Source organism: Pezoporus occidentalis, unplaced genomic scaffold, assembly GCF_034315485.1.
Source record: "Pezoporus occidentalis ecotype Australia unplaced genomic scaffold, CSIRO_AGI_Poc_V1 ctg93, whole genome shotgun sequence".
Taxonomy (NCBI): domain Eukaryota; kingdom Metazoa; phylum Chordata; class Aves; order Psittaciformes; family Psittacidae; genus Pezoporus; species Pezoporus occidentalis.
Window position 1 is genome coordinate 2101402 of NW_026916294.1, and position 12875 is coordinate 2114276.

The following is a 12875-nucleotide window of genomic DNA, read 5'->3' on the forward strand; positions in this document are numbered from 1 at the left end:
GTGAGGCACTGGCACAGGCTGCCCAAAGAAGTGGTAAAGGCTCCATCCCTGGCAGTGCCCAAGGACAAGCTGGACAGAGCCTTGGGTGACATGGCCTAGTGCAAGGTGTCCCTGCCCATGGCAGCGGGGCTGGAACTGGATGATCTTCAGGTCCTTTCCAACCCAAACCATTCTATGATTTTAACAGGGAATGACAGTACATGGAAATTCATTTGTGACAACAAAACCTCTGAGGATAACGCAGATCTCACCCGCACTCCTAAAGCAGCCAAAGCAAAAGTTGAAGCTGTGGCCTCTAAGGGGAAAATGAGCACAAGGACCTTGGCTATTCACATCTTTGCAAGACAACAGAGGAAAATGAATGAGACACTGATCAGCTTTAACTATCTCGTTCAAAAACCGCAGGCTTACAAAACACCTGAAACACCTGAGAAGACTGAAATTCAGCCACAGGCTACTTCTTAGTTGCCTTAAAAGAGTGAACATATTGTATGAACACATCTAAAATTCCTTCATCTAAAAATCCCAATTGTGATGTGGATTTAATTATTCTATGCAAAGGGTAATTTTGCACAGCAATTTAGAAGTAGAAGATGTACAGTTCTCAAAGACCATCATTGGGACCCTCAAGAAATCAGTGCACTGACCTCCATGTAGAAGCACTAGCATGAAATCTGAAGCATCAATTAGATTTCAAGATTTCTCCAAAGATTTCTTTCAAGTTTTTCATTAGCTTATGTCATGGCTACTTTGACCTGTTTCCTATCCATATCAATTATTTTCAATTTAGTCTCAAGCAAGTAAGATTTTGCCATTTTAGGTGGTCAAACAATATGAGCAAGAAGGTTTGTACCCAGAACACTCCAATTTTATTTGGTCTAAAAACTCTGGTTCCTTTACCACCAAAGAAAGGCAGAATCCAGTATAACAGAAATCTGTATTCTGGCTGTTTAGGCAGATTTTTAAACTATTGTATGGCTAAGAAAGACAAAAAATATTAGCTTAAGAAAGAAATTTTCCACCAATGCTGTTGAGAAGGTATTTCATGAGACTGTAGAAGACAAAATGCCCACTCCATGAGTAACCTGTGTTAAAATGGAAAGGTCTGCACCATCTATAAACTGGATGAGTCAGTTTTACAGCATCGTCATCAATACAGATCTGACTGCAGTTATTCCAGGCATAACCAAGGCGCAACCAGCTTCCAAGGGTCACATTCTAATCTTGTATTTGGGGTTGAGAATTTTCCAGTGTGCAAATTGTCGTGGTTTAAACTCAGTAAGCCAGGCAGTTTGCCCCCACTCCCTGCCTCCTTCCTCCCCCCGCTCCCGGAGGGATAGGGAAGAGAATCAAAAGAATGTAACTCCCACAGGTTGAGATAAGAGCAGTCCAGTAACTAAGGTATAACACAAATCATTACTGCTACCACCAATAATAATAATGATAAGGGAAATAACAAGGGGAAGAGAATACAACTGCTCACCACCTGCCGACGGACACCCAGCCCGACTGAGCAGTGATCTAGCTCTTCTGGGTAACCGCCCCCAGTTTCTATAGTGGGCATGACATGCTGTGGTATGGAATATCTCTTTGGTCAGTTTGGGTCAGGTGTCCTGTCTCTGCTTCCTCCCAGCTTCCCCTCATCCCTGGCAGAGCATGAGACTCAGAAAGTCCTTGGTCAGAGTAAACATTACTAAGCAGCAACTAAAAACATCGGTGTTAACAGCACTGTTCCCAGGCTGAAAGTCAAAACCACAGCACTGCACCAGCTACTAAGGAGAAAAATGACTGCTACTGCTGAACCCAGGACAGTATCCACCCCTTATTCCGTACCACTCACATCATGTTCAGATCCCACATTTTCAATATACCATCACTCTTACCTCATATATATATATATATATATATACACACACATCCACAGAGAGAGAGATATCATTCCTTAGTGCATGGATGAATCCCTATAAAGCTGCTGAGTCCATCTGGTCCATGATGATGGGATCCATCTCTTGTAACAGTCTTTCAGAGCAGGAGAAGCTGTGTGCAGTGTTCACACTCGTGAATAACCTGGGCTATAGTGTCTACTGCTAAGTTCACCCCTCAATCATGAGTCCATCTCTATGTTGCATCTCTACCCTGATGGCCTGAAGTGCCATGGGCCCACCAGGGTCAAAATAATTCACCGTCCCCTTCAGCAGTTTCTGCAGCTTTTTGCTGGGGACTCCATACAGCTGCCTTCCATGTCCAATGCTTCCAAAGCACTGGCAGGGCTCACTGGCCTAGATACTTGCCCATGCTGACCCACACACCCTGCCACTCATGACTGTCCAGCCTCGGGGAAAATCTCTTGGTCCTCCTATATCATCGTCTAACCCTAGACAAGGCCCAAACCCAACTCTGCTCAGCTCTTGATATCAGAAGAAATGGTAGTGGGTAAAACACACTCTGCATGCCTGCCACCAGGGTGACCCCTATCACAATCAGCAGGCAGGTCTCAAGGGTACCCAAAGGCCATTCAAAACCTTCAGAACTCTCAAATGATGCTGCTGTACTTGTCGCTGGGGCTGGTGTAGCTGCTGTACTTGTCACTGGGGCTGGTGTAGCTGCTGTGCTTGCAGCTGGAGTAGCTGCATTATCTGCTGTGGTCGGAGTTTGAGTAGCTGCTGCACTTGTTACTAGGGTGTGTGGGAATGTTTCCCTCATAGGCTGACCAGCCAAGGAGCAGAAAAGATATTTGTAATTGCTATACACTTCTATTACATACCTCCCAAAGCATAGAGGTGGTGACCACATTGGGAAAGCAAGCCAGATCAATTTCATGATCAATTATTCTATTGTATTACAAGTCATTACCATAAAGTACAAAGAAATAAGAACCTTAGCCCAAGGTCCCCAGCCAATAAACACTAAAACAGCAAATACCGGCTGTAAGTAAGGTATGACATGCTGGAACTGCGAGATCATGAGCAACAACTTTGAGAGCCAATAAATCAGCATTATGACGAGTGACTATTAATCCAAACCAATTAATGCTTAGCACAAATACGATTAGACACACTCAGGTCAGATCTGTCATTATCTCAACCCTTCGAGCCCCACGCTGGGTGCCAAAAATAACTGTCATGGTTTAAACCCAGTCAGCCACACAGTCTCCCCCTCACTGCCCCCCCTTTTCTCCCCCCACTCCCAGAGGGATGGGGAGGAGAATCAAAAAGAACGTAACTCCCATGGGTTGAGATAAGAACAGTCCAGTAATTAAGGTACAACACAGACCTACTACTGCTACCACCAATAACAATAATGTTAAGAGAAATAACAAGGGAAGAGAATACAACTGCTCACCACTCACTGACCGACACCCAGCCCGACCGAGCAGTGACCAAGCCCTTTCGGGTAACTGCTCCCAGTTTACATACTGGGCATGATGTGCTGTGGTATGGAATACCTCTTTGGTCAGTTTGGGTCAGGTGTCCTGTCTCTGCTTCCTCCCAGCTTCCCCTCATCCCTGGCAGAGCATGGGACTCAGAAAAAGTCTTTGGTCAGACTAAACATTACTAAGCAGCAACTAAAAACATCGGTTTTATCAGCACTGTTCCCAGGCTGAAAGTCAAAACCACAGCACTGCACCAGCTACTAAGAAGGAGAAAAATGACTGCTACTGCTGAACTCAGGAAAAAATACATGAAGGAGAATTATGACAAATACTGCTGAATACAAACCACAAGAAGAAAATCGTAAATAGCTTTGATGTTTAGTTGAAGATACCTAACAAAATTCTACTTCTGTTTGCATTCTGTTACCTCAAAAGGCAACAAAATCTCCTTACTGTAAAATTTATGAATAAAGGAAGTCTGTCAGTGTGGCACAGTCCACAGAGAAACATAACTACATTTAAAAAACAACTGGGGCCACTGGCTTCCCTACAGCACAGAGCAGACCAGCCTTCCCAAGAATCTTCAGCCACTTCAATTCTGAGACTGAACATGCAACACCAACCTTCAGCCATGAAGAATCCGGCTGCCTCTTTGTGAATAGCTACATTTTCCTGCTTGTCATCCTCCTTGGATGAAGCAAGATCAATAAAAAAAAGGATGGGAAAAATGAGTGAGGCACAATCCCACTGATAAAGCTGCAGAGATCTTTTAGAACTGCGACCTGCTTCTGCAATGCCAGCAGAAGCTGTCAGTCTGCAAAGACTTTTCCATGCACCAGCACCTAGAAAGGCTGGTCAAGCCAGAGAAGACACAGGATCCAAGCTCTACAATAAAGATTTTATGAAATACCCCATTGTTTCCTTTAGTAACATTACAGAACTTACAGCTGTGGAATGTAAGACATCACCTAATAACCAATACCTAAACAAGGCCAAAGCAGTTCTTAACTTGGAATGTGTTCATTTTTTCCAGTCCACTAATTGGAAATCAAACCTCCCTTTGCAAATCTATATTTCCATTCACTCTCTCTGACTAGCAGCAGATGTCTGGTAAACAGGTCTCCCTACTTAGATAAAGCATCAGCAATATTCCAGATTGTGTGTTACTGCGGAGCTTGCAAAAGTAAAAGTTAATCTACTGCATCTACAAGAACAACTTCGTTCTTTAATTTGAAGTATACTGCTTTAAAACTCCATCATCAGCATATGTGAAACTTTTAAATGCTGCTTTAAATGCTGCACACGTACAGCACTGGTGTTCATGTATAAGAGAACTCAGTTCAAGCACATTTATCATAAACTTAATACACAAAAAAACAAGTCCTTCTGATAAGCATGCTTTTAGAAGACAAGAACAGAGGAGAGAAAAATGCTAGGTCTAGATCAATGAGGTCTAACTGGCATTTAACAAATTCAGTATAAAAGATGTTTGTACCCAGTCTAAGACTTCCTCCCCAAATTGCAGAATATCTCTGGGCATAGAAATCTGCCAGCATCCTCCCTTCCAGAGCAGCACAATAACCTGGGGCAGGCACCAACAGCCTTTCCCACCTGCCCTCATGCTTCTGTTCGAGCTCTATGCAGCATGTTACCAAAGGACATGCTTGGCATGGGCTTGCCCAGAAAAGCCTGTATTTGCCAAGTGGGAGAGTACGTGTTGAAAACTGAACCACAAATGTCAAACTACCCCTACCTATATCAGTATGTTTGTCTATGTTTGTTTGGTTTATGATCTTGCAGCTTGTTTCCCATCCATGCTTTAAGAATTTATAAAATTAATACACAATTATTTTTTGCCCTATTACTTAAGTGCAAGAGTTTCAGGTTGTTTTTTTTTTTCTCTATTTACTGCAACTCTGATACCATTTGATTGCATAATTACTGAAGAAACAGAAGCAGTTTCTTTTCTTCTCAGGCCAAGGAATTATAGAAATAGTTGAAAATGTTCTTGCTATTCAGTAATCATGAGCCATTTATTCCCAAAGCTCCTCCAACACAAGGACTGACAAATACATTAGGTTTCGACAGCATTACTAGGAAGCCCCTTTTGAGACTAGTTTTACATTTGTGTTATCACTTCAGACAACCATAGGCAGAAAAAAAGAAGGCAACACTCAAACTTAGCTCACTGATCTGAAAAAGAAACACTTGAGCAATTTCTGTTCCTTTAGATGGTCACAATTACTTTCAACGGAATAAAAGATGACTAAATTAAAAATAATCCAGAGAGTCTTTAAAGCAATGCTGCAGATCTCCATGGCTTACAGCTGTCAACTCCAAAATCAGTCTGATGTACCATATGGAAAGAATAAACAACCAAGCAACTTTGTGACGCTATATGGCATAGGAAACAAGCGAACAAGATTGCATTCAAAACAGAGCATTTCAGCTTTCTTTCAGGTGCAACTAATAGCTGAAGTTATAGCAAGAAAGAAGGAAGTTTATCCAGTAAAGGAGGTGCTAAAGCAGCAAAACACTCAGGTGCAAAGATAATTTGGATAGAGCACTCTGACACCATTGTCATGCACATTGAGAGCATGTCATTTAGTCTTTCCTATATCTCAGAATGTATTAACAATTACAGATGTAGCACAATTTAGGTACAGTGCATAGTTTTTATGATATTTTACATGAAAATTGAAATAAAAGAATCTTATCTGTATATCATGCCTTCTGGAGGGGAGAAGCTGATTAAAGAGGGAATACATAAGAGCTTGTCAGAATATTCTTCAATAAGAACATACCAAATTCTCTAAGAAGGATACAGAAATAGCTAAGAATTGTTGCTAAATGCAATAGAGAATTTGATTTTATAATCTTTTTCTTTTCTTTGTAACCTAGTTTGCAACTCTGAAATAAAAAGCCTGCCTGGCCTTCCGTGTTTCTGAATGAAATTAGTTGATCCAGATAAAACAAAGTGTACAAGCACAAGTCCAAAGATGTTGTTTAGAAGAACTGGGCTGAAGAGCATCTTTCAGGATGCTGCCAGCGTAACAGGGCTAGAGTTTGGAAACGAGTTTCTCCACCAGGCTGAAGCCAACATTCCTACTGTAAAAAGAAGCAGTGAAGTGACACCTTATAGCCCTGAGCAACCCTCCAAATCAGAAGGTCGATTTTGATGCAGCTGGACCTCAAAGCTATGTGCTGTGCTAGCTCATTATCACAGATGCAGGTATCATTGCTCAAGACCTCCAAAGAACAATTTTGGGTTTGGGTTTTTTTCATTATCCATTTCATTTAAGTACTAGGAGATAAACACACTTGGGAACTAAAAATAGCTGCACACTAGGAAAGTAATGGTTGTTTTATTTCATCTTAACACCTTCAAAGTTCAGCTTCGGACCAGCAGTCCTAAATAGTTATGCCACTGAACTCCTGTCATCAGTGTTTTAAAACACACAGTTCAAGCTCAGAGTGTACTGGAAGAACACATCACTTTAAATAAATTGTAGTTAAATTCCTCAAACTATAAAGCTATAGAAAATGTTATAGAAAATGTTATGTGTACTGCTCAGTTTTCTGCTCTTTCCAGTTAAATACCCATTAATTTCTTAAAGCTAAAATTCTGTTATGCCTGTGAAGTTTTACTGCATTTTGCAAATAAGATGGATATTTTTCCTTCAGGTGTACACCTTTATAAAGAATTGTATAATGAAATTACTTGCTACAGCTGTTTTCTGATCTAGCCAAGACACATCCCAAAACGCAGCAAGCTGACAAACTCAATGTAATGCAAATACTTTCTATTCCCAGTATTTACACATTTGAAACAGAAGTTTTCAAAGCCATTTAGGTATCACTCCACAGATTATTCGTGCCTCATTGTTAGCATTTTTTTTTCCATCCTTTTTTTTTAAGGGAATATAAGTACAGGAACTCCATACGAAGCATCTTTAGCCAGCTTACTCCATAATATATTATTAGTTTAAGATACCTGAGACAAAATCAACCCCAGCACCTTTTATTCTAATATACACAACAAAAACACAGCTATATTTTGCTTCACAGCAGATCAATCATTACCTCAGTCTGTGAACACTTCTTTAGTCACTTCAGCATTGTATTAGTAGCAATCTTAAGACATGAGTGCGTAACACAAGCAAGAACAACGCGAACCCTTCCTTCCAGTGTTTCCTGACCCAACAGGAAGCTGGCAACTGCAGAAATGACTTTACACCAGGTTTAAAGTTAAACCTTTCCTTTTCCTCCCCAGTTTACCACACAAAATCATCCTTTGCACAAACCAGATAAACTGTTGGGCTACAGGAAAGGATAAAGCTGTAGTTGAGATGATGCTTTCCACTGTCTTTTTCTAACACTGAAAGCATTTCAATGTTTACTTGTATAAAGGAAGGAAAAAAGAATAATCAAGTTCCCTTAGAATAAAAAAGCAGACTTTTTTTTTTTAAGCTCACTTACATCTGTATTTTTAATAGAGGTTGTACTTCTATAAACTATTTTCAATTTAAATTTGAAATTAACAACCTAGATTAAATTACCATAAATGAAATATGCTGCTATGTCAAATATGACTAGGTGAGAAGTACAGCTTTTTATTCATACTAAAGACAACTACTTTCACACTTTAATAAAAGTTACAGTATCGCATGGCGATTTAGACATGTATACTACTTGCAAACTAATTGTTTTCGTTTAAAATGGACCTACAAAAATGTTCTCACATGAATCATCCCAGATTTTAGTGTGGCCAATACACTCACAGAAAATATTTTGGTTATAATGAAAAAATGGCCGAAGCTAAAACAGCAGAAAAAAGCTTATTTGACCTATAACTAAGAAGAAAAGAAAATAATCTACAGCTCCTAACCAAAAACCAAAATCCCGGATACTGAAGATCCTGAAGGCACCTTTTGAAAACCATTTGTTACCCAAAATCTGACAGGAGCTTTTGAAAATTCTACTCAGCACCTAAAACATTATGTCTCAAAAAATCGTAATTAATTTGTTCATTGAAATATGCTTTGTTAACTAAAAATATTTAACATTTATTTTCCTAAGGTGGACAGCATCTTTCATTTAACCATGAAGTTTATATACGAGGGAAAGTTTCCATACAAATGCAGCAGAACATAAAAAAACCATACAAAAACACCCACAAGAAAAACAGTAAATAAAAGGTTCTAGTTCTCCAGTTTAAAATATAAAATACTTAGAATTTTGACATGTGTTTATTGATATTTATGCAACTACATAAATATCATATACATAAATATTACAGTACATTCTGCCAATGAAACAGTGCTTATTACAGAATTCTCTGATAAAATCAACTTATTTATATCTTACTTGGTTAAAAATATTTGCCTTGGCTCTCTGGCCTATTAAAATGTAATATGCACTTTCTAAAGAAAACAACCAACTAAAAATAACTTGCTTAGACTTTTTTTTTCTTTCCTTGGTTCACAACATCAAAAGCAGAGATAACATATAACTATGTGCATGCATAAGTTTTAGTGGCAAAGTTAACTAGCTGAACATACACTATACTTTGAAAACTTTTTCACACTTCTTGTGTCACCTTTTTAGCAGGACCTGTACCACAAGTTTTGAACTGGAATGGGTAACAATTTGAATAGTAGAAAGGAATCTTTTTACAGTAAAGGTGGTGAGAAACTGAAACGAGTTGCCCAGAGAAGTTACGGATGTTCCATCATGCAATTGTTCAAGCCCAGCTTGGAAGGGGCTTGGCACAACCTCATCTAGTGTGAGGTGTCCCTGCCCATAGTAGGGGGCTGAAACTAGATGGACTTTAAAGGTCCCTTCCTACACATCCCACACTATGATCTCTCCCCCCAGACACTTTAAGTTTTTTAAATAAGCCTTTTTTGCTTTCCCTCATAGATCTGTTTACAGCAGAGAGGACTTTACAAACATCCTAACCCTAACCTCTTCTAATACTTTCCTCCAATTCTATTAACAGAAAGCCAAAACACCAGCCAAATACAGTTAAGACAGTACAGGACTGACAGCGTACAGGCCAGTGTTTCATTTCCTTGGCCATGGATCTACTGGTCATTCTTCTTTGTCGAGAAGCTTTCAATGTGTCTTGCCTCACACAACAGAAATCAGGTCCACAACTTTAGACTGTAGTTTCTACAGAAGGGATTTTATTGCTTTTTTAGCATACGTTAAGCAAACTGCATTATTAGACAACCCTGCATGTACAACGCCTGTGAACTTTATTACACCACCTTCGAATAACTGCACTCTCTTAGCGATAAAATCACAAACTTTCATCTCTAAGTTCGTGGCACACGGGGTGTGTGGCCAAAGAGCTTCACTCACACACTATGGGATAAGCACCGAGAACAGCTGAAACTTACACCAGGAAAACATGAACTTGCCGGCGAAGACACGACACCTGTAGCAGGTCACTCACCCTTTACAGCCCCATCCCACAGTAACGCTGCCGAGCACCCGGCTACCTGCGGTTACTCTCTGCACACCCCACAGCGGATAATGACACACAGGAGAGCGGAGACGAGCGACTCCAGCCCCGGCTGTAGCACCGGGCAGGCCACACAGTGCTGCAGCGGACCGGCGGGATAGGACTCACCGCTGTCCTTGCCGGCCGCGGCGCCGGCCTGGCGGCGGTGCGGGCACAAGAAGTCGCGAGCCGCATCCAGGTCCTGGAAGTGCCCGAAGGGAACCAGGACGCACGACATGGTGATACCGGTAGTGCCGACACCGGTGCCACCCAACCCGGAAACGATCACTGACTTCCCTCAGGCCCTGCTCCGCACACCGCGCATGCGCGGAGCGGGGTGATGGCAGCGGGAGGGGATAGGCGGGGGGCGCTTCAGCGTGCGGTGGCAGGTTGGGGGTGGAACGTTTGCTGCCGTTGTTCCTGGGGGGAATGGCGCCCGGAGTGTCCGTGTGCTCCCATCGGGCCGGCGGCTGCATGGGGACCTTGGGTGCAGATATCATTTCATCACCCAGGCCTGATCGTCAGAGAATCATTGAATCATAGAATCAGCTGGGTGGGAAAAGACCTTTAAGATCATCAAGTACGACCATTACCCCAGCACTGCCACGGCCACCACTAACCCCTGTCACCGAGGGACTCGTCTGCGCGCTGTGTGAACACTTCAAGGGACAGTGACTCCACCTCTGCCCTGCCTTTTCCAATGCCTGAGCACCCTTTTGGAAAGAAATTGTTCCTCATTTCCATCTAAACCTCTCTGGGCGCAGCTTGAGGCTATTTTCCTCTTGTCACATCCCTTGTTACTTGGGAGAACAGACCAACCCCACCTCACTCCATCCTCCTGTCAGGCAGTTTTAGTGAGCGATGAGGTCCCCCCTGAGCCTTCTCCATACTAAACCCTCCAGATCCCTCAGCCGTTCCTCATCACGCTGCCCTGCACCGGATCCATTGTCCTTCCCTGGCCCTGCTCCAGCCCCTCAATGTCTCATATAGTGAAGGGCCCAGAGCTGAACATAGGATTCGAGGTGTGGCCTTCACCAGTGCCCAGCACAGGGGCACAACCACTGCCCTGGCTCTGCTGCCACACTGGGTCTGATACAGGACAGGGTGCTGTTGGCCTTCTTGGCTGCCAATGTTCAGGTCCATCAATCAGCACCTCCAGGTCCTTTTCCATGAGCAGCTTTCCAGCTATTCTTTCCCAAGAGTGAACCAACAACAGCCCTAAACACCTGTATTACTGTGTTGAACAGGCAACACCTTTAATGGGTAGTGAAGACAGGGTTTATTTCAATCTTAATTGCTCTTGCAAATAGAGAGCTCATGCTTCAGTTCAATGATAACAATTTCTGTTCATCTTCCTGGCAGCAGTGATTGTGACAAGTGAGATTTGCTGTGGGGTGACATCTGTAGTGTTGACAGCTGAACCACGGTCTCAACAATCATCCTTTAGGGCAAAGAGGAAAAAAAATATGTGAGAAGAACACATGAAGATGTTTTCTGGGCCCTGAAGAAACAAATTGCACTGTCCACAGAACTTCACAATATCTTTTAATGGATCCTACTTTACCAGGCTCTTCCTAACGTATAAAAATACAGGTGGTAGTTTTTACACAGGTGTCTTTTATTTGCTAGATAGCTATGTGTGTGTCTTTAGTAGTTAAAAACAGAAATGATTGAGCAAGTAGTCCCAGTCATTTGGACAGTTTGGTTTGTGGTTTGTGTTTTTCTGGGTGGTCTTTAAACACTTTCTAAGGCTGAACATGTTTTTGCTAAGAGAAGTTTCATTCCAAACTAGAAACTGGAGGCACAGACTGTAACAGGGTATAAACTCCAGAGGATCTCTGGTCAGATTTTCAAATAAGGTGGCTCTAACTTACCCTCACAACTTTTTAATGTCTTCAGCTGTTCTGTTTTGTTGCACCATGACCCAACTGCAGTTTTGCCTTCAGTAAGAGCAGGGACAGTTTGTTTTAACATTTAAAATCTGTGGCTTCCTAGGCAATACACGGGTTAGACTTGAATGTGAGCAGATGAATAATTGTATGCTTATTAAATCCAGAATGGTTGAATCCTGTTTTTCTGAATGGGCATAAAATTACATGCTGTGTACCAGTGAGGAGGTGGTTCTTCAAAAATAAGGTCACAGTGTGGAAAAGGTTTAAAGCACCTGGTATTAAGGAATGGCTAATGACTTTGAAGATGCGCTAATTAACCATGTAAAGCCTGTGGGGAAAAGTATTTCATGACATTTTAGATCTGTAACATGCAGTCACTGGTAATACCAAGTGAATAAATAAAGAGTATACAAGCAATTAAATTCACAGCCTGGTTTGTCACTCTTTAGTGATGCTTCCATCACATTATGAAAATTTCCTTGTTTAAAGACTAGTGAGCAGTGTAAAACACTGTCATATTCCTGTCTGTTTTGCTGTGCACCAAGAAGTCAAGTTATGAAACTGCCAAGATACCAATTAATGCATAAAATAAGGTGATGAATAATTCAACAGATGAGTTAATATTTCAAGGCAGGGTGGAGCCCTGATGAACTCACATTATCACTTCGGCTACTGAATTACCTTCTGTATGTTTGTTACACCTTCTTCAATAGTTACTAATTTTAAAATATTGATTATATTGGAGGCTATTAAAAAAGAAAAAAGGCTCTGAAAAACCTCTGTCATAAACATTAAGCAAGGTTCTTGAAGCAATGGAGATAATGTTTAATAGCCAAAATTAACAATACATTTGCAGTGACAACAATGCTTTGCATTTACATCAGTCCTGTCATCTGGAGACGTTAACGGTGTTTACAGAAATGCATAATTATGGATTTTAGGGATTTTCACTTGGGGAAAGGAAAGTAATGAAAGAATAAGTGATTTGCTTAGGGTCAGTCCACAGCTCCGTGGAGACCTGCGAGTAGAACTCTGCTTTCTTCACCATCAGTGATGGTCTCTACCTGTTGTTCATGCATGCTAGTTAGCATAAATGAATTGA

The 12875-nt window shown here is 41.5% G+C and overlaps 1 protein-coding gene across 4 annotated transcripts in view; it reads right to left on the bottom strand.

Moving 5' to 3' along the window:
- The window catches only part of RAB3GAP2 (RAB3 GTPase activating non-catalytic protein subunit 2), a 43760-nt gene extending 33578 nt beyond the window's left edge, over positions 1–10182 (bottom strand). For all 4 annotated transcript variants that reach the window (XM_062605985.1, XM_062605983.1, XM_062605984.1 and 1 more), the window contains exon 1: positions 10011–10182. In XM_062605985.1, the coding sequence (XP_062461969.1) occupies positions 10011–10076 (66 nt within the window). In that variant the 5' untranslated portion in view covers positions 10077–10182. The remainder of the gene's footprint in view (positions 1–10010) is intronic.
- Between the last annotated feature and the right edge of the window lie 2693 nt (positions 10183–12875).